At 42.0% G+C, this 25,816-nt stretch overlaps 1 protein-coding gene across 2 annotated transcripts in view; it reads left to right on the top strand.

Moving 5' to 3' along the window:
* The window catches only part of DPP10 (dipeptidyl peptidase like 10), a 438,452-nt gene that overhangs the window by 183,574 nt on the left and 229,062 nt on the right, over positions 1 to 25,816 (top strand). The window contains exon 1 of one of the 2 annotated variants that reach the window (XM_021548740.3): positions 11,275 to 11,502. The exons of the other annotated variant lie outside the window; for it this stretch is intronic. Coding sequence (XP_021404415.1) covers positions 11,431 to 11,502 — 72 coding nt within the window. The 5' untranslated portion in view covers positions 11,275 to 11,430. Of the gene's footprint in view, positions 1 to 11,274; positions 11,503 to 25,816 lie in introns of those variants that run through there. 2 annotated transcript variants of the gene reach the window in all.

Below are 25,816 nucleotides of genomic sequence, written 5' to 3' on the forward strand. Positions count from 1 at the left end.
TGAATGTGATTGAAGATAAAATAGGCAGCATGATTGATTTCTCTAAGAACAGGACTATGCAGAAGTCTATAATTTTCATCAGTTTGCTCTGAAAATAATGTGAAGGTAGAAAATTAAGATTAGCAGTCTTCTTTTGCATTCTTCTCCCCTTTTCCAGCTCTCTTTCTTATAGAAGGCAGTTACCTTCCTGTGTTGCAATAATTTAGACCCATGTCACCGTTGTAATGACTTTGGAAAGCTATAAAGACACAGTTTGCAGAGTTTTAAAGTATGTACTTAAAGTATATTGCTGTTGAGCAAAGCACTTAAGCAAGTGCTTAATTTCAGGTATGTGGTGAAGTGCCATTGGGTTTATTTATACAGCAGCCTGGGTGGCTGAAAAGTGAATTCAGGCCTGAACCCTGCTGCCATGCAGAGATGGGTGTGGGACAGAAAGGGAGGGGAATGCCAAGTTCCTGGAAACTGGGGCTCTGAAGGAAATCCTCAAATTCCTCTTGCCCCTTCCCTGAAGTTCCTGACAACCACCTCTGGCAGTACCTGGGCAATTCCAGTTGGTAATGAGGAAAATTCCTGATCATCAGGAAGAATCGTGCTCCTGAAGCATTCCTGTGGTTTCTGTAGTGAAAATGCTTGTCTTGCTCCAGAACAGGCTTTTGAAAAAACCCAGGTGTCTGCTATCTTTTAGCACTTTTTCACATACTGGGAGATTAACCAGATACATGGAAGCTAAATCTAATTGTGGTTTCTCTTGATTAAAAAAAATCAAGTTTCTTTAACTGCTCCTCAGATCTCAGACTTTCTTAATTACTCCTCATGTTGCTTCCCATCTTTTCTTTCTTTTTTTTTTTTTTTTTTTGTAGTGGAGTTGCCAAAATTAACAACAGACCCACAAGATTGATATTAATCAGATCAAATATTAGTTTTACTGGCATATATATATAAGCCCTGTTCTTCATCTCTCCCAGGACTAAGAAGTGGTTTTGGGTAACAGCATCAGCCTGCTGAGTCCTGTTTAGTTCATGGGTCATGGACTTGATCCTTGTTGGTCCTTTCCAGCTCAGGAAGTTCCATGATTTTATGATTCCCACTGCAAGATGGAATATGGGACAATGTTTCTGTGCTGCTTCTGGGCTGCACTTCATCCTCTTGTTGCTTTTCTGCACATATTTCATCTCTGTGTGGGTAGCACTTCACACACTTCTTGATTGAGTTTCACATTGTTGATTTTGGATCCCTTGTACAGCCTGTTTCCAATTCTGATTTTGTTCTTAACTGTCTGCAAGAACACTCCAAGAGCTGAAATAGTGATGAATAGTGATGGACTTGCACGAAAAAGTCCCTGAGAGTTCCTAATTGAAAATACTTCCCCTTTTGACAATCCAGTATTAAGAACTGACATTTCACACAGCTTGTCAAACAGCTGTGCAACAATAATTTCATCTAAATCTAATTTTCTTACAAGAAAATTATGTGGTATTGTTCTTGAAGTCTTGCAGCACTATGTCCTGATTATGCCAGGATTATGTTGGTTGAGTGAAACGAGATGGGCTGGATATTATCTTGTCAGGACAAATTGATACTGACTTTTTTTATCACCTTATTTTCTACAAACCTAAGTTTTTTAGGTATATATATTTTTTCCTTTTCTGAGACCTAACAACTAAGCTGCTTGGGTGTTCTTTATTTTTCCCTTCTTTAGAGTTTTTGCCATTCTCCAATCTACCAGAATTACCCTGTCTTTTTGAACTTCTCAGAGATTTATCTTAAATAGTTCAGAGATGACTGAAGCCTGAAATATTTTTAAGTAAGATTGATTTGTTGATTGGGATGTTGATTTATCTATTTGTTTATTTCCTTTATATTTTATTTGCATGTTCTGGTCTTCATAATTGGTGAGCATATAGTAAACTAAGTATCTAGCCTCAGGGGCTTTTTTGTGTGACAGGAGTATTGGAAACATCAGCCTTATTTCTTTTCTCCTTCTTCTTTTGAAGTTTACTTTTGCTTTTCTCTCTTTCACCTTTTTTCCTAATCTTCTCATTGGAATAACTTTACAACTTTAGATTCTTAACCAGCTCTTTTGTGTTCCTTCTATTCCCCTGGTGATTTCTCCTTCCTTTTGGAAGACAAAATACTGTCCCTGTTGTGTTCAGAAAGTTGACATAAACTGTATAATAAAAATCCTTCCTGCTGCCTGATCCATCCTGAGGGTGCATCTGCACATTACTCCCACTGATACAAAGGCATGAATCTCAGATGTTTATGGAGCCTGAGGCTTGTGCTTGATTTTCAAGGTTAAAGAGGGGAAGAATGACTCCCTGCAGTACAGCACCCCTAGTCATGGTTCCTTTTATCTGTATGCAGTCATTCAAGGAGACATGAATTCCCTCTGGCTGGTGGGACTGCAGACTTCAGAACCAGCAGAGGTGTTACTGATAGAGGCAACGCCTCCCTCTTCCCTCGTCCTGCTCCTCTTGAACAATTTATTGTCCTTTTACAGCAAAATCCCAGTTCCACAGCACATCCCATTAATGCTCTACTGCTGCTTCCGTTGTTGACCTTCTGCAAAAATTTCAACCTCTTGCAGCTGTTTTGCATTTTCATGCCATTTACATATCACTACCTTAGCTGGGGTGTCTCTTTTTTCCTTTCCTATAATTCTGCTTTAATTTCCCAAGCAAATAGCTGGCCTGAGAGTTTCAGACTTTAATAATATCCCCCTTTTCTGCCCATCTCTGTGATTTTTTTTCACTGTACCAGCCTAGCTTAGGGGTGCAATGTGAAGGATAGCTCTTCTCCTTAATAGCATTTTATTTTTCTCAAACCTGGATTCTCCAGAGTTAGAAGCATCAGCAATTCTTTATCTGCCTCTCCTGCCCAATAGCCTGTCGAAATCCTCCAGAGGGTTTCTGAATGTAGCTCCCAGATGAGTAATGATGCTGAGGCTTGGTTTTAGATATTTATTTGAAATCAAAGTACCTGTGTGTCAATATGTGGTCCTGTGTAAGTCTCCTGAGAGGACACTGTCAGCACACTTGGGAAGTCTGAGGTTTGTGCCCGGTTCTCAAAGTTAAAAATAATCCCAAACTTTCTGTAACATTTCTCAACATCTCCTTCTAAGTCTTCAACTGTATTTTCCCACTGTCTGCATTTTTCCTTACACACTTTGCTTCTAATTAGAGATTCTTGGTGCCAGTACTGAAAAAGCTCTCTTTTGCCTCAAATCACACTCCATGGCTTCAAGTACCCTTTAAGTATCTCTGCCACCTTCTTTATTGAGCAGAAGTGCTGAAGTGACTGCCAAACTGAAAAGTCACAGAATGAGATCCAAATGAAATGTCTGGTCACCATAATCACAACTAAGACTGAAATGAGAGTTCAGCTACAATACAGTCTAAATGCTGAGTTCATTTGGGGTGATGTTTTTTGTGTTGGAAATGCTTGGTTGCATTAACTTGTGCTGATAGGAATTGAGTAGACTATTGCTGAGTAAGGTGCTGTCTTCTTCTAATTATTCATCTCTTTTTTTAGATACTTCTGTTTCTGGGATAGACTATATCAAGAGATTTTTTTTTTTTTTTTTTAATGGGGCACCAGTATTTGGAAACATGAAGGAAGACATGCAATAATCTAGTCTTATAATATATTGCTATACTTAATATTCTTTGCATATTTCACTTAATAATGCAATTGCCAATGTCCAAGAGAGATCTTACAGTATTTTATTGAAGAATTTGCATTATAAAAGCAAAATTCTTCCTAAGTCTTGTATACTCACATATTGTATACTTAATATTTTCCTCACAGACTTGACTGGAGAATACTTCCTTCATTTATGAAAGTTTGGGTTTTTTTTTGTGTGTGTGTGTGTGTATTCACACAGTTGCTCTGCTTTGCCTTGGGCTGTAGTTGTGTTTCCTTGATGGATGAATAGCTTTCTGTGTGGATAATTTGTATATCAGTTTGTAAAACATTTTCAGATCCTTTGGGAAAGAAAAGGTATTACACAAATCTTGGATAATGGATGCATGTATTATTGTACAACTGTTTGATGCCTTTCATTATGTAACATCTGCAGTGGATAAGCAGGCTCTTAGCAAAAGTTCTGTGACAGCTCCATTTCATATTGCAGTAGCAGCATGGAGAAAAGGTGTCCAGTTTTACACAAAACCTCTTTTCCTCCCCTTTGATGTAGTCATGTATTTTGGGATGCTAAGAACTGCTCTATCCAGTGACTGCTAATCAGAATTAAGGGTGTTGAACAAAGAACAGGCAGTGCTGTTCTCCACTGTTTCCCCTCAATGTTTTAGCCATCCTAGAATAATGGTGGCCAGTAGAGTTGTCATTTTTAAACCCAAACTGTGCAGTGTTAGAAGATTTTTGTAATTTTTAGCATAATGTAAGTACATGTAGTCATATCTCTGTTTCAAAGGAAAACAATTCTCAATAGAAATTTAGTGTTTAATCCCTGTCAGCTTCATGAGGCTTGTTGGTTTATTTGTGGAGTGAATTGGAGCTGGATGGAAAATACTTCAGAGGAAAATCATCCTACAAAAATGAATTTTGATCAAAAGAGTCAAGGGAATTATACAGATTCTTACAAGATTTTAGAATAGGAGAAGATAATAATTTCTATTGGTACTGGAATGTTTTCTTTCTGGCTGACATTAATTTAAGGATTCAGTCTGGGTAATTTTTAGTAGTAAGTGCCTAATCTGTTGAGTCTCTGTTTAGTATCCCACTTACTTCCTGTATCCCTCATGGTTAAATATCTGTGAATCTGACAAGTCTTCCAGGAGCAGCAAGGACATCTTGGATTCCTGAATAGGCCAATTGCATTTTTGTGAACTGTGATTTAGGTCATAACCTGTGCCTGCATATTAATCTGAGTTCTTTATCAGTTGTTCACCACTGACAGGGGATCCTCAGGAACCCTTTGCTGGCACTGAACATCCATGCAGGATGAAGTTCTCTGAGGAACAGCCATGTGGCAAACACCAAGGAGAAAAAGAAATCAGCCCCTCATTTGTGGTTTTAACCATGAGGCTACTGTAGTATAATCTTTCTGCTTTTTCTAGACACATTTCTGATTTATACCTATGTTAATAGGGAATTCCAAGTTCCCATGCCAGTTGTTTGTTTCCCAAATGTAAACTTATTTAATCTGTAAAATGTTGACAGATTTGCAAATATATGATTATACTGTATTTCTGGATTCATACGTTTTACTACAAATATATTTATTAGGATCATTTTAAAGGTGTGAACCTTAATTTTTTTCACTGTACAGACTGATCCTGAGTACAAATTGTACTGTTTTCTCTCTCAGTTTCAGGTGTGTCTTCTTAAGAGTTACATAGTAAGCTTAAAGCTTTTCCATGCAAACTCTGCTGTAACAGATTTTCATGGGTGAGGAGGTCTCAGAGTAACTTTTCCCAGATGAAAGATACAGTGCAATGGTCAGAGTATGGGAAATGCATGTTTCAAAATCTAAGATCAAGTCTTGCCTCTTCCCAGTCTATTCCATAATTTGTATAACTGCTTTCTCGAGTAAAAATAGTGTTAGTATATTATATTATTATTTATATAATAGCTGTTTCATGTTAGTGAACTGCTTGTGAGATCTGGATCTTTTGCTGGAAGCTGCCATTAGGATTTAAACTCCATGAATACATTTGGATAGAGTTGCTCCATAGAGACTTTGGGAGTAGGTCAGGCCTGCCCTTTGAACTTTGAACTATTGTTAGAATATGCTGTTTGTTGGATAATGAGAGTTATTTTTGTCTGTACTCGGTCTTGTTCTCTGTACATTCACTGAAATATTCACATGTGTATTTTAATAAGTCTTGTAACTTTCCTGCTGGAATATATTTGCATTTCTTTGTATTAACTCAGAATTTGCATTGACTGTTTTATCTAAAACAAGACAAGGAAAGAAAAACATGAATATAATTTATTCACAAAGAAAATATCTTTTCACTGAAGCAGGTGTTAGAATGAAATGTGTTTCTAAATGCAGAAGGTGCCTGGAATTTTCCCTCTATCAAAGAATTTCTTAAGAAGCAAAGTTCAAATATTCAGTTATTTAAAGTCATAATTTAAAAAGCATTCTGTACAAAACCACAATCTGTCCGTTTTTCAGCTTTATGTGACTCAGAGTGGTTTTCTTCTGGAGAACTATCTTTAGTTTTTGCAAGCCCACAAATCCACTTAAAACACCAGTGAGGAACAATCATCTTAACTTTTCTTGGGTTTTGGTGACATTAGTTTGATTTTTAAATTCACCTTTATAATTTCACGGAATTTTTTTAGCCCAATTGCCAGTGCTTTAAAATGAATCAGAAATCAATAATCAGAGTTTATTCATAAGATTTGATTTGTAAAAGCTATCATCAGCTCTCAAGCTTTGACCTTGCAGCTTTCATCAGCTGGACTACACAGAGGCTGTGGATGATAGGATGAGAGTTTTTTCCCCTCATTTTTAAGAGCCTGAGTGCTGAAGTTCTTGGCTAGATGTGATTGACAGTCTTTTAATCTCAACTGCAGAATCACAGAATGACAGGATCACAGAATAGGCTGAGTGGGGTGGGACCCACAAGGATCATAAAATCCACCTCCTGGTCCTTCACAGGACAGTTCCCAAGAGTCACACCATGTGCCCTAATGGATTGTCTAAACTCTTCTTGGATTCTGTTAGACTTAGTGCTCTGACTATTTGACTTGATCACAAAAAAACCCCAGACACTCTTTGTAGGAATGGCTCAGCTGGATGTAAAGGTTATAAGCGGCTTCTTATTTTTATGGGAATGCTTGTAAATAGCAATTGCACAGTAAAGAGGGCCATATAAAATATACAGAAAACAAAACTGATGCAGGTTTGTTCTGTGAAACCCCACCACTGGAGCAGCAGGAGAACACAAAGCTCTCTGCCAGAGGAAGGGCCAGGCCCTGCACTGTGCCAGTAATGCTGTGCCTCTTCAGGGTTATCACTATAGGACACGAGAAAGCACAACACAAGCCACTGCAATGGCAAGGTAAAAAAGAAGAAGGTTTATTTTCTCACTCTAACCTTTATACTTTTCCAAAGGTGACAGTGGGTTGGAGAGTGAATGGGCCACCTCTCCAAAGACATTGGACAAACCACCAGTACATCAACTTCCTCCACCCCCACGAAGGAATGCAAAACAATATGTTGTTTATAGAAAATGTGTGGTCAAGTTTTTTAACGGAATGTAAACTCAGAAGGCTTTAGAAAATCTTAAGAATCAGGGAGACACATGGTGGCTTCTACAGAGCAGCATCTGCGTGACACAGGGCAGGGAAATCCCTTCATCAGAGGACTTTCTCATCACCAGCTCCTCCGTCTGTCCTGCAGCTGCCAGCCCATTCCCAGGGCTCTGCAGGGATTAACCCCTGGCACATGGGCAGCCTTTGGCACCTGGGCAGTCCTGCCAACATCACCCTGAAGGAGAGTGACAAACCACCAGGGCTTCTTCAGGGAGGAAAGGGAGAATTTCCCTTACATGTGGTATCCTCTGCTGTATTTTTTTTGTACATATGTCTGGCCCCTTTACTCTTCAGTTTCCTGGCCTTCTTGGCTGCCTGTCCAAAATTTTTACTGCACATTAGTCTGCTGTTCAACACAACATATTGTGATTGAGTCATGGTGTGCTGCGAGCTGAAAGGATTGGATAATTCTCTGTTGGAGCTGATATTCAGCTCATGTGGAAGGTAAAATAAGCATGTTGTGTTTTGACTCATACACCCAAATCTCATGTGTGAAGATGAACAAAGTTACAAGGAGTCTGTAGCATAAATTTGCCATTGAAAGGTGAATTAATGTAAAATTACTGATTCAGACCATAATTCTATTGCTTTTACAGCTATTTCACCCAAGACTTAGGTGCTTTTCCTAGTGATACCATGAGGTATTTGGGTGAAAATGGTACAAGGAACCACTATAAACACCATACAACTTAATTGCTTCACCCATATGGCAGCAGTTTTAGTACCAGGCTCCAGTTTTAAAGATATGTACTATTAACAGCTGTAAAATGCCTATTCCTTTAAACAGGCCAGTCAAATGACTTTTAAATAGTAATTTGCTAAGAATGACCTAAATAAAAGTTAGTGTAGGCATTAGTGAAAACTGGTGAATTAATTAAATATCACCAAAGCATCAATACTATAAACCAATGAACCAACATTCAAAAATAATGATAAAAGGTGAGATTGAATGATGTAAATAAGAGTCTTAGCCTTGATTTTAGGAACCTTTGGATGAGAATCCTTGTATATGCAGCCAGTTCCTGAAGCCCTACCCCAAAGATACTTGTTTCCCATAATCCTAATTGATTTGTGAAGACTCAACCCAGCATGCACAACCTTTGTGAAACTTGTGCTGCATATCTCAGTCCATTAAAGTGATAAAACCTCACAGTGAATATATTGTTAATGAATAACCAAGCTTCAGCTAAATGACTGCTGATGTCTTTTTTCTTCTTGATTAACAGTGGAACTCCATCACAATGGGTCTTATTGAGAACAAGCTGAAAGTAATCTTGATTGAAACATGCCTATTCAAACCCTAAATCAGAATTCTTCAGCTTTGATGAGGGCCCAATAATTAGTTGAGTAGCAATAGACCTGTGCCATAAACAGCATAAATCAGAACATGTCTGCTTCTAAGACTTATTATTTGTATTACTGTAGCACCTAGAGGCCACAGGCAAAATCTGAGTCTCCCTGTGTTACACATTGCTCAGTGCAAACAAGACCCCAAGTGCAACAGAATGCAGCCAAAACAAAGGCAGGCTTGGCAGCGAAGGCTGTTCTGTGGAAATTGGAAATAAAGCAGAGCAATAGGCATGGGAGTGCACAAGATGCCACCTTTGGTGCCCTTTTTGCTTTTTCTTTGCATGGTGCAAATGTCAAACAAAAAGAGACAGCAGCAGAGGGCAAGGAAGTAAAGGGACAGGGCTGACAGCAGCAGGGATGGGAAATAATGAATTACAAGAGAGAAAATAGATATGTAAAAGGGAGAGGTAAGGGAAGAGATGGTGTGAAGAGAAGCACAGGAACTGTTGATTCTTTGTCTGAAAGCAGGTGTGTAGCTGAGAACAATCTTTTAGTTGGGTCTCATGCAGGGCACTGTGTGGTGGCCCTCAGTGTTTTGCTGGAGGGGGATCATAAAGTCAGCAACAAAAAGAGATTGATTCAGTTAATTTAGACATTTCTCCTGCTCTAGGCATCACCAATTATACTTGTATCACTCCAGATAGACTTTTAGACAATAATCAAAGATTGTTTTCATTCTTTGCTAGCACCTTTTAAGCATTTGAACATAGTTTCCATATGTTCCATATGTTTCCAAGTTTTCTTTCCTTAAGACTAACTAATCCAGGTTATTTTATGTTTTCCTTTAGAACATGTGCTTGCCACACTTATTGCTACACACTCCTTGCTACATGTCTGTGCTACTGTGCATTCCCTGACCTTGGCTCCTCTATTCAACAGCTGGCCTGCCATTTGCAAGAGCAAATGGAAATGATGCTAGAGAAACAGTTTTGTGGATACTTGTTTTAGTTTTACTTAGATGGTATTTTTCTCTACCAGATGAAACTGATCTGGAAAACAGTGCTGGAAGCCCTTGTGAGTCAATCTAGGTGACATTCACTGCTCTCCTACTGGCAGGCTTGTTAGACTATTAAAGAAAGAAATTAGGTTTGTTTGACATGATAAACTCTTGACAAATTAATGGTGGCTATTAGTCATCACCTAGTTTTTGTCTAACTGCTTGCAAAGTTCATTTGCTTGGGTTTTTTTGTGCCTCCTGACCAGCGGAGAGGTCAACACAGCCATGAGTGATAGTGGAAGGTGGAAACACTCAGTTCTCTCTATTCTGTGGCTGCCTGGTGTGTAGTGCCTCAGTTCCATGTCATCTTCCTGTCTGTCCCTTTTTAAATAGTTCCCACCCTAGGCTGAAATCTTAGATCTCTGTCACTGCTATTAATTATGCTCACCATCCAGTCAGAATTGACCTTTCTTGTGAGGTTTGATGCAAAATATATTAAAAATGATCAAAAGCTCCTCTGACTATGTGCTGACAGCTTTCCTTCTACCTCACAGCGTCCTGAGACCCAGGCTGACTGAGTGCTGGGGCTCTCTCCTGCCAGCCACGTGTTCCCATCCCAGTGCTCCATCTCCTGCATCTCCTGTGTTCTCCATCCCCCTGAGTGCTGGGCTGTGAAACCAACCTGAATTAACAAGCAGCCCAGCCCAGTCCTAGGCATCCTACCTGCTTGGGTTTCAGGTTCTTTTCCTTTACAAAGGCTTTGGTTCACTATGCCTTGAGTCAGCATCTGTCTTCACAGCTCAACCATTTACTTCTTGATGGTTAGAATCAAATTGAAGATGGTTTCCTTCATTCATCCTTACATAGAACACCCATTGAAGCTACCTGATGATGTAGCTTTGGGACATGGGCAAACTGGATCCCTATGGTTTTCTTTGATATTTTTTTCTAGTTCCTCAGGGCCTCCTGTGCTGAGTTCAGCTAAAACAGCCCTTGGAACCCCTTTCAAAACCTTGGGCTTCACAAGATGAGTGTCTCGGTGCAAACCAGGGTTGTGATGCCCCATACCGAGCTTGCCGGTCCGGGGCTGGCAACATTCCTTCCGGCAGAGCCGGGGAGATGCGCCTGTGGCCGCTCGCTGTTGAAACGCCGCGGCGGGGCCGGACAGCGGCGGGGCCGGACAGCGGCGGGGCCGGACAGCGGCGGGGCCGGACAGCGGCGGGGCCGGACAGCGGCGGGCCGGACAGCGGCGGGCCGGACAGCGGCGGGACAGCTCCTGCCCTGCCGGCAAGTGCGGAGCTGTCTGCGTTCCAGCAAGCGACCAGCGCAGCTGGGCTGCCTTCACCCTTCCCTTCCCCTCAGCCGCTCTGGTGCTTTCTGCCGCCGGCGGCGGGGCCGGTCCCCGCGGGGCGGTCGCGGGGCGGTCTCGGCGGCGCGGCCCCGCCGCAGCCGGCAGCGACGCCCCCGTGGCGGGGGCGCGGATGGTCTCTCCCGGGCCGGCGGGGGCGGCTGTGACACCTGCTGGCGGCGGCGGGCCGGCCCACGGCGGGCGGAGCGGGGGGAGCGCGCCCGCTCGGGGCGCTCCGCGGCCGCGCCCGGCGCTGCTGCGCGGCCGCCCCCCGGCGCGGGGCACGGCGGGGCCGGGCGCCCCCTGAGCACCGGCGCGCCGTGGCACTGCGGTAGCGGCGCTGCCGCGGCGGCGGCTCCGCGCCCCCCGCCCGTCCTCCTCTTTCTCCTCCTCCTCCTCCTCCTCCGCCGCGCCACTTCCAGGGGAGGCTGGTGTCATGCGGCTGGCGCCGAGGGAGGGGTGCCCGGGGCCGCAGCAGCAGTGAGAGGCGCCGCGCCGAGCCCCTGCGATGACAGCCATGAAGGAGCAGCCGGCGCACCCGGGCGGCAGGGGGAACCCGCCGCCGCCGCAGCCCGACCAGGTGCGACCCGCGGCGGGAGGCGCCCAGGGGCCGGCGAGGGGCGAGGGGCGAGGGGCGGCCGCCGTCCCGGAGAAGTTGTGCGGAGCTGGAGAAAAGTGTGCGGGAGGGAGACGGGGGACACGGGCGCCCTCGGGGCGGTTCGGCCGGCGGGGAAGAGGGAGCTCCGCGGAGCTGTCTCGGGGATGCGCTGGGGCCGCCCGGAGGGGACCGAGCCTCGTCCGGATGCGCATCGGGGCCGGGATGTCGGTCAGCCCGGCCCCGGCGGCAGCGGGTCCCGCAGTAGTTTGCGCTCCGCTTCCCCGCGAGTTGCGCCGGGGGAGCCGCGCGGGCGGGGGATGCTGCCCCGGCCGCGGGGAGCAGCGGCGGCACCGCGGGAGCGGCGGGGCCGGCCGGCGGTGCGGGGCGCTCCCCATCGCCGCCCGCTCCGCCCGGGGCGGGCGGGGAGCGGCCCCCGAAGCCGGGCAGGTTTCCCGGGGGGATTTTGGCAGCGGCCGGGCGGCGGTCACGTCCCTTGGCCCGCCGGTGCCGCCCCGCGGGCTGGCGGGGCCGAGGCTGGCGGGCTGCTCTCGGTAGCGCTGTCTCTCGGCACCGGCTCGCTTCGAGTCTCGGGCGGCGTGTGAGACATGGTACCGAGGAGCAGCCGAACTTGGATGTCATCCTCACAAAATCGAAGTTTTCATCGCCAGATCGCTGCGCCGGATGGTGCCGGGCGGGAGGAACTGAGGCAGCGGGAGGGATGGGGCTGTTCCCGGGGGACCCTCGGCAGCCGGGGCGGGGCGGGGGTCGTGCCGGAGCCGGAGCCTCGCACCTGCCCTCGGCACCCGGCGGGAGAGACCCCCGAGAGGCAGCGCTCAGCTCTCCCTCTCCCCCGAGCATCTTACAGTACGCGAACTCCCGCGGAGGGGTTTTTGCACATCACATTGTTGTTTTTGGTTCGGAACTCCGGCTCGCTGGACGCGCTGGCTGGACGTGGGGAGATGCATTTCACGTTTTCATTCTCTGCTACATCCATCCGCGGAGCTGAGCTTTCCTGCGATCCACTCGCATTGGGTGAAAAACGGCAGCAGTGGAAGCTGCCGGGCTCAGATCTGCTGTAGCAAGCCCCAGTGTGAGTACCCAGTCCTGCAAGCACAGCCAAGCTGCACGTTCAGCTGAGAAGTCTGTCCAGTATCAGTGAACCCATTCATTTAAATTAATTTATGCTCTGCTCTCTGCTCAAAAATGTATGCACTATGGCACATTTTCGTGTAATGCTGGTAAAATAATACATTTGATCCATCTTGAATAAATTAATTGCATAAGTTACATGGTCTGAATTAGATGTGTAACTTCCACCAGTGCTTAAATTCCCTGCAAATAGTAGAATTTATGGAAAAGTGAATATCATTTTAAATAGGCTCAGAGGTTCATGGAGCTCATAAATTTCAAGGACATTGTTTTTCTTTAGAGGGATACTGCTATTAGATGTAATAAAAAGTGCTTGAACTTAACCAATCTCTATTTCTTTATATTCAATTCAGAGGTGTTGAATTGGCAATTGTTGTTGGAGGTGGAAGACTTTGCAAAGCAGGATTAATATTGTATGAAAAAAATTACCAGTTTGACTGCTTTTTTAGTTGTAATGAGGAAAAGCAGTAAGATACCAATTTAAAGCACACTAAATATTAAGAGTTTAATCCTAAATATAGAATATGATTGCTTGAGTGCTCCGGAGTTCTCAGCCTCTCTCAGTGGTGGATGTGGCAGCCACTGGTTTGTCTGTGGGCCTGGCTGAATGAAGTGTAGGTGGGAAATCCTGTATATTTGGATTGGGTTTTTCAGATCAAGTTTGCTTTTCTTGATTAAAGTTGATATTGAATCAGCTTTGGTTGTCTGTTGTCTTAGGTGCCAGGGACATCATGCAGTATGTAACAGCATGGCATGCAAAATGTTGCTTTTAGTGGATAGCAAATCTTTCTATGGGTTTGAATGCCCATGATAAGGACAGAAGCCTGAATGCTGGAGTGAGCTCCGTGCAGAATGAGGGCAGGGTTGGGGATGTCCATTCATGCACCTCTGCAGCAGCCAGGATCCATGGGACACGCTCAGCCCTGGGCAGGGCTGGACCAGAGGTTGTGTCTGCCTTAGGTTTGTGCTGGAAACCATTCTTAGTGCAGCAGTGTGGTGTGGCTGTGGTCCTAACGAAAGAATATTAAAGATTCAAAGCTTTTTATTGGTTTTTCAGGGTTGCAGTTGCAGAGTTGGTGCTGTGGTGAGCATGGGGGGAAGAAGACAAGGGGGTTCGTATGTTCACTCTGCTTTTCCACACCCCACAGCACTCTCATGGGCTTGCTCATATGGAAAATTCATCCTTCTTAGGGCCTTCAATAAGTCCATCTCTGGCTGTGTGCTCACGTTTCACATTGCACGTTGCTAGTGAGCTCGTGTGAACTTGTAGTGTCACTACATTTGACACCTGGGGTTTATTGACCTATTTATAACAAGGAGGTGTCTGCCCCGAGAAGGGTTTCCTGAGGCAGCAGGGCCAGCAAATCTTTTCTGGTGGAGAAGTAGAAAATCCTAGAAAGAATAAGGAGTTGTACCAAGATCTTCTAAGTGTAAATCTCTTTCCTGCTTCCAAAGTCTGGTTTTACAGACTTTACCAAGAGCAATCATACCAAAGGTGAAGCATTTCTGGTAAATTTATAGGCATGTGACCCAAGATGGGATTTCAGATTACAGCAGGCTAATGCTGGGATTCTCCACTTTAAATAAAAGCTTGGATTGACTGACTGAAGCATCTGCAGCCATCACCTTATGAATAATTGGATACAACTTCATATCCAGGACTTCCTCTGATAATACTTTTAAACCAAGGCTCCCCTGGGACAAGGCATCCAATAACAACTTCCATTAGCAGTGCTAATGATGTTTTGGCATTCGGTCTGATAAATTAGCCAGATTTATTCTCACCTCGCTGCTGAACGATGAGTCATATTTATTGCAAAAATTACAGTTTTACGTTCAGGTGATATATCCGCAGAAAGGAAAATAGCTGTAAATTATCTCTATTTCTGGAATGCTCTATCCAAGTGCTCAGACTTCTGTCATTTGAGCTCTGTGTCAGGAGTTAATGTGGCTCCTTCAGTTCCCCTTAGAGGACAAAAATGACTGTTTTTCATCTTGTTGCTCTTAAGAGCTGTCTTAGGGTCTTGGACAATGATGTTTAGTGATCTTTTTTAAAAGGCACAACCATTTGGTAGTCAGTAGGCACAACATATTTGAAAAATATAATGTACCTGAATGAGTTGCAGGTTGATGAATGTTTCTGTCTTTGCAGATGAAAAACTAAGATAATTCCTCTAGGTATTACCTTTGTGAGGCTTCAGTCTGTTTACAAGAAGCCAGATGATGTACACCACCTGGTGCTACTTGCTGTTCTTTTGTGTGTGCAGAAGAGAGACCTTTGAAATTTATAAAAATTTTCTCCCGAGCCTCTTTTACTCTCCCAACCTGATGTCTTTTTAAAAATTATTTTAAAACAGAAAAAAGTGGGGTTTCGCTTGTTTATTTGTTTTGAATTTTTGTTTGTTTTGTTTTTGTTTTTTTTTACTGTATATAATTTTAGAATCTACTACATTATTCTTCTTAAAACAGGGAAGGTCAAATCAGACATTGTGTTGTACAAAATTGGGACATTATTTGGTAAGCATTTAAATTACATGCTTAGTAAAAAAAAAACAAGGAAAAATATTTCCTTGACTGTCTTGATTTCAGGAATTTACTTTTTCTGCCTCAGGACCAGTTTTGGTGGTCACCAGACAAGTTGCACATTCTAAAAACACATCTGAATAAAAGACAATTATTTGTGTTTTATTTTTTCAGTGACTAAATCCAAAATAATTTCTTTTTTTTTAATGTGTTCATTGCTTTTCTTCTTTTCCCAAAACCACACTCTGATCTTGTAGTGGGAAAAACACTGCTGGATAGCTGTGTCTGTCCAGAGCAATATTCACCTTAATGAGGTTTTATCAAGGTGAAAGGGCTCTTCCTTGCCCCTCTCAGGTCAGTTTGAGCTTGATGAGTCAAGAGAAACTTGAACTCTTAATCACATACACACAACAGTTGCAATACTTGAAAGATTTAGTGAAGTGGTCGAGTTCATGTCCCCCACTCCTGTTTGTGTGCAGAGCTGGCTTCAGGCTGAAATAAGAAATCCAGTTCTAGTGAATAATGCAAAGTGACTTTGCATTTTTCCTGCTTACCAGCCTGGTGGCACTTTGACCTTGCTTTGCTGTGGCTCTTAACCCAACTTACTGGTTTCAACAAGGTTTAACACAATGTCACAAACACTAGGTAAGAAAAGCCAGTAGTAGTGGTGAAATAAGGTTATATCATTCTTCCCTATATATTTCATAAAGATCTATCATTTGAATCTTAACTTAAACTTTTAAATTCCTTTTCTTACACTCTATGAAGGCCACACTGTATCTGTGCTGAATCTAGCAAGAGCAAGGGGGGTCACAGGCTTGCAATACCTGTTGACTGTGTGATCAGCTTCACAAGAAGCTCATAGGAAAACATTACAAACCACCTGTGGTGGTTTGTAATATTGTTCAGGATTCAGATTCTGGAGGAAGGCACAGGATGTGTCATCTTTCAAATAGTACATGTGGCCTTTATTCATTTTCTCTTTGCCTGCTGACTGTTTCGATGTAGTTCAGCCGAGTACCCGATGATGGTGATTGGCACAAAAAGCCTGAAGCTTCTCTTCCACCTTCACTGTGGTTTTTGTCTTCTGCTCTGAACTCCATGGGGCAGGGGTGAGCAGGATCTTGCTTTTGGTGAGCTGCTCCTGATGGCAATTGAGGAGCAGAATTATCTGTGGCATCCCTTACCTGCAGGATCTCGCGGAGCTTGAGCCACACACGTTTTTCAGGGTCTGCAGAGCACATGGAGATGCTTCTCTGTACCTCTCAAATTCACAAGTGATGGGTGCCCAACAAGTGTCTCACTTTCATAATGCAGAGAATTTCACCAAGACCCTTCCAGTCCTTTATTCAGCCTCTGCCCTGGGGCACAAGAACAAAGAGTCTCTGCTGGTGGACACAGGGTGATCCTGCTGATGCTCTCTTGCCCTTGGTACCCTCCCCTCATGGTTCTGATGCCTTTTTGCAGTGTGCCTTGCTTGCAGATCAGCTTGTGGGAACCTGGGCAGCATCATACAGCTCCTGAATTTCCAGCATGTAGAGCCCTCTTCTTGCAGGTGGATTGAAGGGATTACTTAATGCAGTGAATCAAAAATTATGAAACAGGGCAATCTTTTTGGCCCTTCTGTGTTAGAAGGTATTGCAGGCATGTTGTAGGTTACATAGTAGCTTCAGAAATTTGAACATACATATTGTATTAGCTATTTTTAAAACCTTGTTTCTTTTTTTTCCCCAGAATCTTCCATTTGAAAGTATTGCTTCAGGCAAACTATTTTGATAATTAACAAGAGGGAGGAACTCTTTTAGCAAACAGCAATGCTGTTTGATGTTATTCTCAAATTTTAAACTCATCATTTTAGCACTTTTTAATAACTTGGGGACATTTGGAGATCATATCAATGCATAGTGACACACAAATGTGACCACAGACTCTCTTCCCATGGTGGTAGTAAATAATGCAGTAAGTGATCCCTAGAGGGGTATCGTTGTTGTGTTTTCTTGGGGTTTTTTGTTTGTTTGTTTGTTTGTTTGTTTTTTGTTTTTGTTTTTTTTTTTCTTTTTTAACTAATAGAGCTTTGAAATTTGTCTGACCTATGGAAGGACTTGTAGGTGAACAAATTTGCATTTCACCTGTTTTACTTTCTTTAACATTGCATCTCAAGGCAGTCTCACCTGCTGCCACACCTGCCTGTGTCCATAACTTGTTGATGCTGTCTTTGTAAGTCTTAAGAGGACCTGTGTCATATTTCAAGTCGATGCATTAGTCACAAAATTTTGGATGTTTCAAACTCTGTCCCTTTCCACTTTAATCATGAACTTCTTTTACGCTTCACTCAGCTGCATCGAATGATGTTCATGAATATATTATAGTAAAAAGAACAATGCTGATGGCAACTGATGATGATAAATTACTGTATTTATCCATTAGGAAGGACATTGGATGACCTACAGATCTGAGGCTGAAGCTAAAAGACCTTTTTTAATCTTTCTTAACACTGCTGGCAACAGCCACATAACTTATTATGTGTTATTTATGTAGAGAATCTGTAAATAGTTTTGACCGATTCTAAGATAAAATGGATAAGATAAAACCCCTCTGGCGTTTGGAGGATATTGCCTAAGAAAATCAATTAGGCAGCATTAAACAATGTGATAATTTAAGGAAAATAATGATTCTATAAAAGCTTTTGGGGGCATGTTTTAGACTGCCTGGGGCAGTATTTGCAATTTGCAGTTCCTTTGGGGAGGAAAGAAAAGCATTTTGTAGCTTTCTAAAAACCAAACTGGGCCAATATTGAAGTTTTATTTTTGAGAATATGGAGAGAATTCCAATTGCCAATGGGAAAACTTGCTTGAAGTGCTGGGCAAGTGCAAGAAAGTAAATCAAACACTGCCAATGTGACTGATCACTCATCCCCTGTGTTTGTTCCCGCTGCAAAGATTGTTGACCTCCTTTCCCCTTTTTCCATCCTAAGGCTTCAGAGCTTGGTTAAATCAAAGCATTTAAGATATATTGGGGGAGTCTTTCAGAACAAGGACTTGAGCATACGTCCACCTAATTATGAGTGATGGTGTGCTGCAGTTTTGAGTCTTAAGGAAGAGCCATTTAAATCAGTGGTCTAATAACAATTCTAAATAAAGACATGCTTGCTCTTAAAGTTGGGTGACCTGAGTCAGTGTAGTTCAAGAAGGGTTCCTTGGCCTGCAGTATGTTGCAGCTGGGTAAGCCCATGGCAGCATTTTAGTTTGGATCAAAAACTTACCTATCAAACTTGTCTATCAAATTTCTATATTCTTAAATTGTTTACATATTTTCTTCACTGGTTCTCATGGGATAGATTTAATGTTTATGCAGGTGCTGGTTGTTTTTCACCTGTTATGTTAATGAACTGTTCACAGCAGGATTGCTTTCACTTGGGAACTTGCAAAGTGCCAGCTTGACAAGGCTAGCCACTGGTCTAACAGAGCAAGCCTGATTTTCTTAGGCCTTTGTTTTAAAATCTTTCTGCCTTACTGCAACACTTAACAGGTATGGCTTTGCAGTTCTGATGCTCTTCTTTTGCTACACAGATTAAACAAACATAGAAGGTGATCAATACATGCATCTATTTAAAAGCAGCTGTATGATTTTCGTTTGGTTTTTTTCACCTGGCTTAGGCTTGGTACAACTACATTGCGTGACTTTGTTTTTTTTCATTGCAGCACTGGATCTGTTTCTTACATGTTTGTATGTATTTGTTTGCTATTTTTCAAACATACCACTGTTCACTGCCTCCCCAGTCAAGACAGAAATATACTGACATGAATGAATGAGGTGCAGGTGGTGGAGAGGTCTCAGTTTCATAGAGATGCTTATGAGGACCACTCAGAATCTGAAAGAGACAGCAGGAAACAAAAGGAATGTTTATAGTAATATATAAACAAAGGGTTTATAGAGGAGGTTTATAGATCGTATGATTTTCTGTAACTGAGATTTTTTTTTTTCCCTAGCTCTACATAAGTGGATGTATCTGAAAGAGTTCACTAACTTGAAAGAGAATGAAGATTATGAAATTGAAGGTTAAAAGTCCTTGTTCTCTTCTTGGCTTGTTGCAAAATTTCTGTGTGATTTAGCTAGGTCCTTGAAGGCTGCAATTTTAGAAATAATGTCAGTGTTTGAGGTGTGTTGTTGTTTTGGGAATTTGAAATGTCAGAGCTGCCTGGTGGACCTCCAGTGCACATTTAGGGAAAGCTGACTGCCTTTTTAGAATTACTGAACAATGCCAAAGGGAGGTGGCTCATGTGTGGTGGTCTGTTAGTAGCTCACTGGTATTTGTGTACTCCTGTGAGAAAACCAGCAAGATTTAGGAGTATCCTCACAATCCAGAGGAGCTGCAGGAAGGCTGGTGTTGTTGGTAGGGTCCGGATTTCTGCCCTTCAGGCAGGAACCTGAGATGATATGAAATGCAGTGCTCACAGTGGTTGTCATTTAGGGTGCAGTTGCTGCTCCCAAAGTGTTGCACTTCCACGTGTCGTTGTTTGCTGTGCCAGTGGAACAGCTCCACAGGTGCCTGGGATAACACATGTGCTGCTCCTGCTGAGGGGTTTTGGCATTTGGTTATTACTCACGCTCAAGACCATCTATGCAACCTGGAAATTCCAGGTGGAAGATTTTTTATTTATTTCAACACAGATTGTGTCTGTGAATGGAGTCTCACGTGAGAAAGTTTTTGTAGTCGTGAAAAAAGAGGCTGAATTAGAAAATCAGTTTAATTTCATTTTCTTATACTATCCATTCTCCAGCCATTATTTCAGGACAATGGTGAATAAAGAGCAGACTTAGAAATGCTGGGTATGATCCAGTAGAGCTTTCAATGATTATCTGTGAAGTGGTCCATATTGCTAAAGGCAGCATTTTATCTCCCTAATTCTACCTGTTTATCTAACCCCAGCAGATCTGGGCTGTAAATTCCTCCTCAGTTCTTGCTGCCAGCACAATCTGAGCAGGATGGACTCTTAATCACTCTCCCATTTTTCAGTGATCTGTGGCTGCTGAGGACCCAGCACTGACTGTTGCTTTCATACCACTGTGAGTCTTTCCATCATTTCTAGGAACTTGAACTTGTGCTGGTAATAAGGAGGAGAGGAGCAGCACACCAAAATTGTCAGCAAATTGCAACAGACCTGAGAGAAGCAGGGTTTTTTTTTTGCCTCTGTTGTACTTAGAGTGCTCAAGTATGGAGTAATGAGCCATAGTCACATTTACATGGAAACACTTCCCCTAATGAGGGGAATGGCATTATCTATTTTACTGTAGTGGATTTCCATTAAAAGCAGGACTTCAGCACAGCCACCATCTAAAATGTGGGCTGGGATGAACTTGGTGGAAACAAGGCACATAAATAGGAGGGATGGGATGGATGAGGTGGGAATTTCTGGCTGTGGCCAGTTAAGGGAGAAAACAGACACAGTGTAAGAAATCCCTTCCAGGTGCTGCTCTGCGTTGATATCGAGTGCCTGATCTTGCACAAATCATAACAAGAAATAATAGGTATATAAAATGGAAAGAAAAGGAAAAAGGGAAGTGAAATAAGGAGCATATTTTTCAAGACAGGCAATTTAACCCTTGGGATAGAAATGCTGAGGTAAGCTTTGAACTCTGCACCTTTTGAAATGTCTTGAAATGAAAAATAGTTTCCAGAAAGATGCCCAAGGAAAAATTTTTGGCCCTTGGAGAAAGGTAGTATCCCAGAGAAATGTAATGGGTAGCAGTCTACAGGAGATGGAATGATGGGGATGCCTTGGTGAATCAGTGAATTACTGATAGTTTTACTATTGTTGATAGTCAACACAAACAAACTCCTACAAGATACAAAAAGCAAACCTTTATTACAATAATCTCTCTTTTTTTCCCCCCTTTCTTCTGCTTGACAATGATAAAAAGTTCCTCCTTTCTTTTTTTATGTGCTATTGCAAACCTTTGTTGTAATAGGAAAGGAAGAATAGGTTATCTTATATCTTAGCTAAAGAGAGCTTTTCCTGAAGAGCTGCAGACTGAAGTATGGAATTCTACTGGTTTCCATGCAGCACTTGACAAAACTTAATAAATATTTACTCTGGGGTCTGAAAGCTGCAGCTGTGACTATGGAAAGGATTTCAAAGGCTGCACTTTGGCTGGATGTGGTCAGCATTCATCCATGACCAGGCATTAACTCTCATGCCAGGACCTTGATCTGGCTGTAAGTACTATGCAATTTTTTTTATTTTTCTTTCTTTTCTCTCCTTGAGAGAGTAAGAATTTGAGTTATATAGCATCTCACTTGCTATAAAGATTTTGAGGAAAGGGCTTTTTTTTTTTTTTTTTTTCTTTTTATCACATACCCTGTTTATTGCAGTGAAAGCAACTTGATGTGTGTCTTCCTTGCAAAAGTGAAGTATGGTGGTTGGGTTAAAGCAGGCACAAAAACACAGGAACACTTGTTTGGTGGCTGCAGCAGGTCCATGTTGGGCTGCTAAACATGGTAGTGTCCACCCACCTCTAGTGGAGTGCCTCCATCTCTTTGATGGATCACTTGTTCTGTACCTCAGGGAGATGTTTTCCTCCCAGCAAGTCTTGTTTTACAGCTGGTGTGTTGGGACTCACTTTTGAGACACTGCATATGGATGGCAGACAAAGTCTGTATTTAAAAGTATTTGTAGAAGCAAGGTTCAGTCCCTGAAAATGAGTTAACTGGTTCTACAAAGGCTCTTGGATTTAGCTGACAGATTACTGGGAGGCTTTTGGCCTTAAGGAGTTTCTTGAGGTTCTTGGTGTGGAAAAAGCTGTGCTTTGAGATTAAATTATTCAGGTGTTTTCAAAGTAATTAAGGCTTCTAGCATTTAATGTTTTATGTATGCAGGTTAAAAATGAAGGTTGATTAAATCACAGCAAAGGGAAGTTTATTCACAAACGACAGACAGTAATGTCTCTTTTGTGACTGGTGGAATGCTGTTTAGCCCACTTCATTACATTGAATATTGAACCATTATATTAGTGCCATTTTTTCTAAGTTATGGCATTGTTAAAAAGCAGGCAGTAGAATTTGATGCAGTACAGCCCTGGCTGTGCTAAATAGTGCAGAATACTTCTTTTTTTCTGTCAAGTATCTGATTTGTAGACAATTTTTCAGTTTGTGTTTTTGAAATGGCCAGGTGAGCTATACAAAACACAGCAAGACCAGGAGGCAGGCCAAAGTAATGATTTTCTTGTTGGAAAGTGATAGGCATGCCAGTATAGCATGTAATAACAGCAGGTTTTACAGAGTGCTGCAGAACAGTAGGAGTGTGGAACAAACACATATGTTACATAAATTATCTGTGCATGCATTTCTGCAGAGTTCTGGGCCACAGTAACTCATTCATACTTTTTTTTTTTTGTTTGTTTGTTTGTTTGTTTGTTTGATTTTTTCCTTCTTTTTTTCAGCTACTGAGAGTATCAATACATGAACTCCTTCAGTCATTTAAAAACTTTACCTGTCTTATCTGCTCTGGATTGAGTACCTTGTGCTTTGGATACCTATACTTGCTGTTCAGGAGTCAGTGATTGGTCTTTGAAATCTAACAGCAAATCAGACCTCACTGTTGCAGGTTCCAGTATTGTCTCTCATTATCCTCTTTCCTATCAGGAAAAACAAAGAAACACCTATGACACAAATTCAGAATATCCCCTATGCGCTGTGTCAGTGTGAGGCACTTCATCTCTGCAAGTATTTATTAATTATTCTGAATCTGCTTTTTTAAGGGCTGTTTCCATAATAACACTGAGGTATTTTACTCTTCTGATAATGTTCCTTGGTCATTGCGAAGATTTGGAGGCATATTTTGTCCATAATTTTGTTTTGGTCCATAGTTTTCACCCATAATTTTTGGATATTTTATGTGAGCACACAGAAAGTCACCTTGTCCTGTGTGTCTTGTTTCCATTCCTGTACTCATCAGCCTATCCCAAGCATTGTAACAGCTCATTCCTCTGTCTGGGATCCTCCAGTTTCTCTTTCACAGCTTCCAGGCAGGTCTGGGGCCTCTCTTAATATTGTCTGTAAAAAATAAAAAAACCAAATTTGTTCAAAATTATCCGTGCAATGCTTAGAATGGGCAATGTATGTTAGAAGAACCCTGGTTATTGGGGAGAGAGACATTTCAAGAGTGTAAATCCTTTAAATTTCTTGGACATTTGAGGCAAATCCATGAAAAACTAGTGAGCTTTGTGAAATATCTTAAGAGACCCTTCATCAGTTTCTGCTGATCCTGGAGAAAGCAAAGGCGTTTCTTAATCTGCAAAGTTTTCACAAATGGAAACTTCCAGGTGATATTAATAGACTTTTTCCACATGGGAAAAGATTCTCTCTTTGTTTTTGCCCTACCTTGCATAAAGTTGTTTTTGTATTTTATTTTAATCAGTTTTTTTTTAATCCAATCAGAGAAAAAGAATGTTCCTATGGAGATAACATTTTCATGCTATGAAAGTGTTTTCAGTGGTAAGTCTCCTCCAAGTCGACCTGGATGAACCAGTGACACTGCAATGCCCTTTCTGGTTTTTTTTTTTTTTTTCCCCCCTTCTTCTTTCTGTTTTGTGCTCTATTTCGTTGTTATTCCTGTCTCCGTGACTCTTTGCTATGAGAAAAATTCCATGTCTGTTACGGTATGGGCCCTTCATGCATGGATTTAGTTTTTTAGTAATGCTTATGAAAAAATACATCTACTTTCTGATCATGCTGCAGTCTTCTGAGACTTGGAGGTGTCTGTGCCTTACCTTGAAGTGTTTGAAAACATCTCTCAGTTACCAAGATTTAACATCATTTGGGAAAAATCAGAAGTTAGTTGGCTTTTAAGATATTGCCCAAAGGCAATGCATTCAGCATGCAGCCTTCTCTGATGCTGGTGAAGAACAGAATTTGAGAGTCTCCAGAAATTCGTCTCAAGCATAAAACTTCTAAGTAAAAACAGGACTTAGAGGGTGCCAAGTGGTTAATCTGGGTGAGGATGAGTTGTTTTCACCAAGAAAATCCTGTTATTTTATGGACATCTCAAACAGAGCTCTTGGTACAGAGGCCCACAGCTCTGAATCTGTCAGACTCACTGAAATATCCCATATTTTTTGGTATACAGGGCTGTGGAACCTTTCATTATTTCTCTTCAGATCAGCTGCTGGTTTTTTGAGGGTCTATTCTTTAACTGCGTGGCACCAAAGACTTTGTTTTTTTGAGGGTCTATTCTTTAACTGCGTGGCACCAAAGACTTTGTTTCTGTGGTTTTGTACCTCAGCAGTTGTAGTTCAATTCTAAGCCTTTCTGAAAGTTTTATTTATATTGTGACAGGGCTTCAATCGTCATCCTAGATTGAATTGAAATTGGAACATAGAGGGAAACAAAAGCATTTTTCTGCAGTCTAAATAGATAGGATAAGTATCAAGTAGATGGAAATTAATACTGTTATCTCCATTTTCCATTTTTCTGTTTCAGTTTTTCTGAAATAGCTGTGAATTGGTGTGATTTGACAAAGCTACCAGCAGTTTACATTGGCTATCTCTGATAGGGAGAGAATCTTTCCAGATAGACAAGAAGGGAGGGAAGAACTTTTCATTCTCTTGAAGTGATTGGATTTAAAAAAAAAAATCACTACATAAACAGAATATTTGCAAACAATCCCATCAAATTGGAAAAAGAGGCAGCAAGTTTGTGTATTAGGAAAGGAAGTAGCTGATGGTATCCATGTGATTTGGCTGGAAATATTTAACCAGAACTTTAGGATTATTTTTATTGTGGCCTTTCATGCTCAAGGACTTTTGGTGATTATTAATAATTCGATTCAGATAATGAATTAATTTAATTGCATGTCTTTAATGTACCATATAATGATAAGTTCAGTCTGCTGCAGTCTGTGTTACAATTATTAATATATCCTTCACTTGGAGAGTTCATCCTGAATCCACTGCTGGTATCTTGAACCCCAGGATAAGTTCCTCTTGTTTGGGCCATGCCAAGTGTTGAGCTGCTGTGGTCCTGCTTTGCTGTTGTGCCCCAAAACCTTGGGGATCAGACCCTGAGCATGGAGCAGTGAAGGTGGAGGCTGCAAAAAGCCTCTGGAAGCAGTAATTGGAAGATGAACCATTTGGTGCTTCTGACAAGGATTGTGAGTACATTAATCCCATTTCAAGTCTCTGACACTGACTTTTTGTCCCCTTTTTTGGATTCATGCCCAAAGGGTCTTTAAAGAAACTTGTAGAGTCTAATTCTGGAAGAAACATAATGGTTTATTTTGGGTTTTATTATTTTGCTACTGAGCAAGAGAAGCCTTTTTGTACCTGGATTTATAATTTGTGGACATGTATAAAAGCTATTTTCTGTGCTTCCCCCATGGATTACTCATCTTTTTCTTTCAAAATACACTCAAATTCCTGGAAGTTATCCTAGTGCTTGCAGTTGAACCTGCAAGTTTGGAGACATCAAATCACTTGTGATACTGAACCAAGCTGTAGTTGGATGTAATGATACCTGCTTCCCAGGAGGATTTACATTTCGGGTAATGAACATTTGTGATGCACTTTGAAATGATACAGTGGTAGGTGCTTTGAAAATGTTCCCCAGAAAACTCGAAGGGCTCATAAA

This window comes from Lonchura striata, chromosome 8 (assembly GCF_046129695.1).
Source record: "Lonchura striata isolate bLonStr1 chromosome 8, bLonStr1.mat, whole genome shotgun sequence".
Lineage (NCBI taxonomy): Eukaryota > Metazoa > Chordata > Aves > Passeriformes > Estrildidae > Lonchura > Lonchura striata.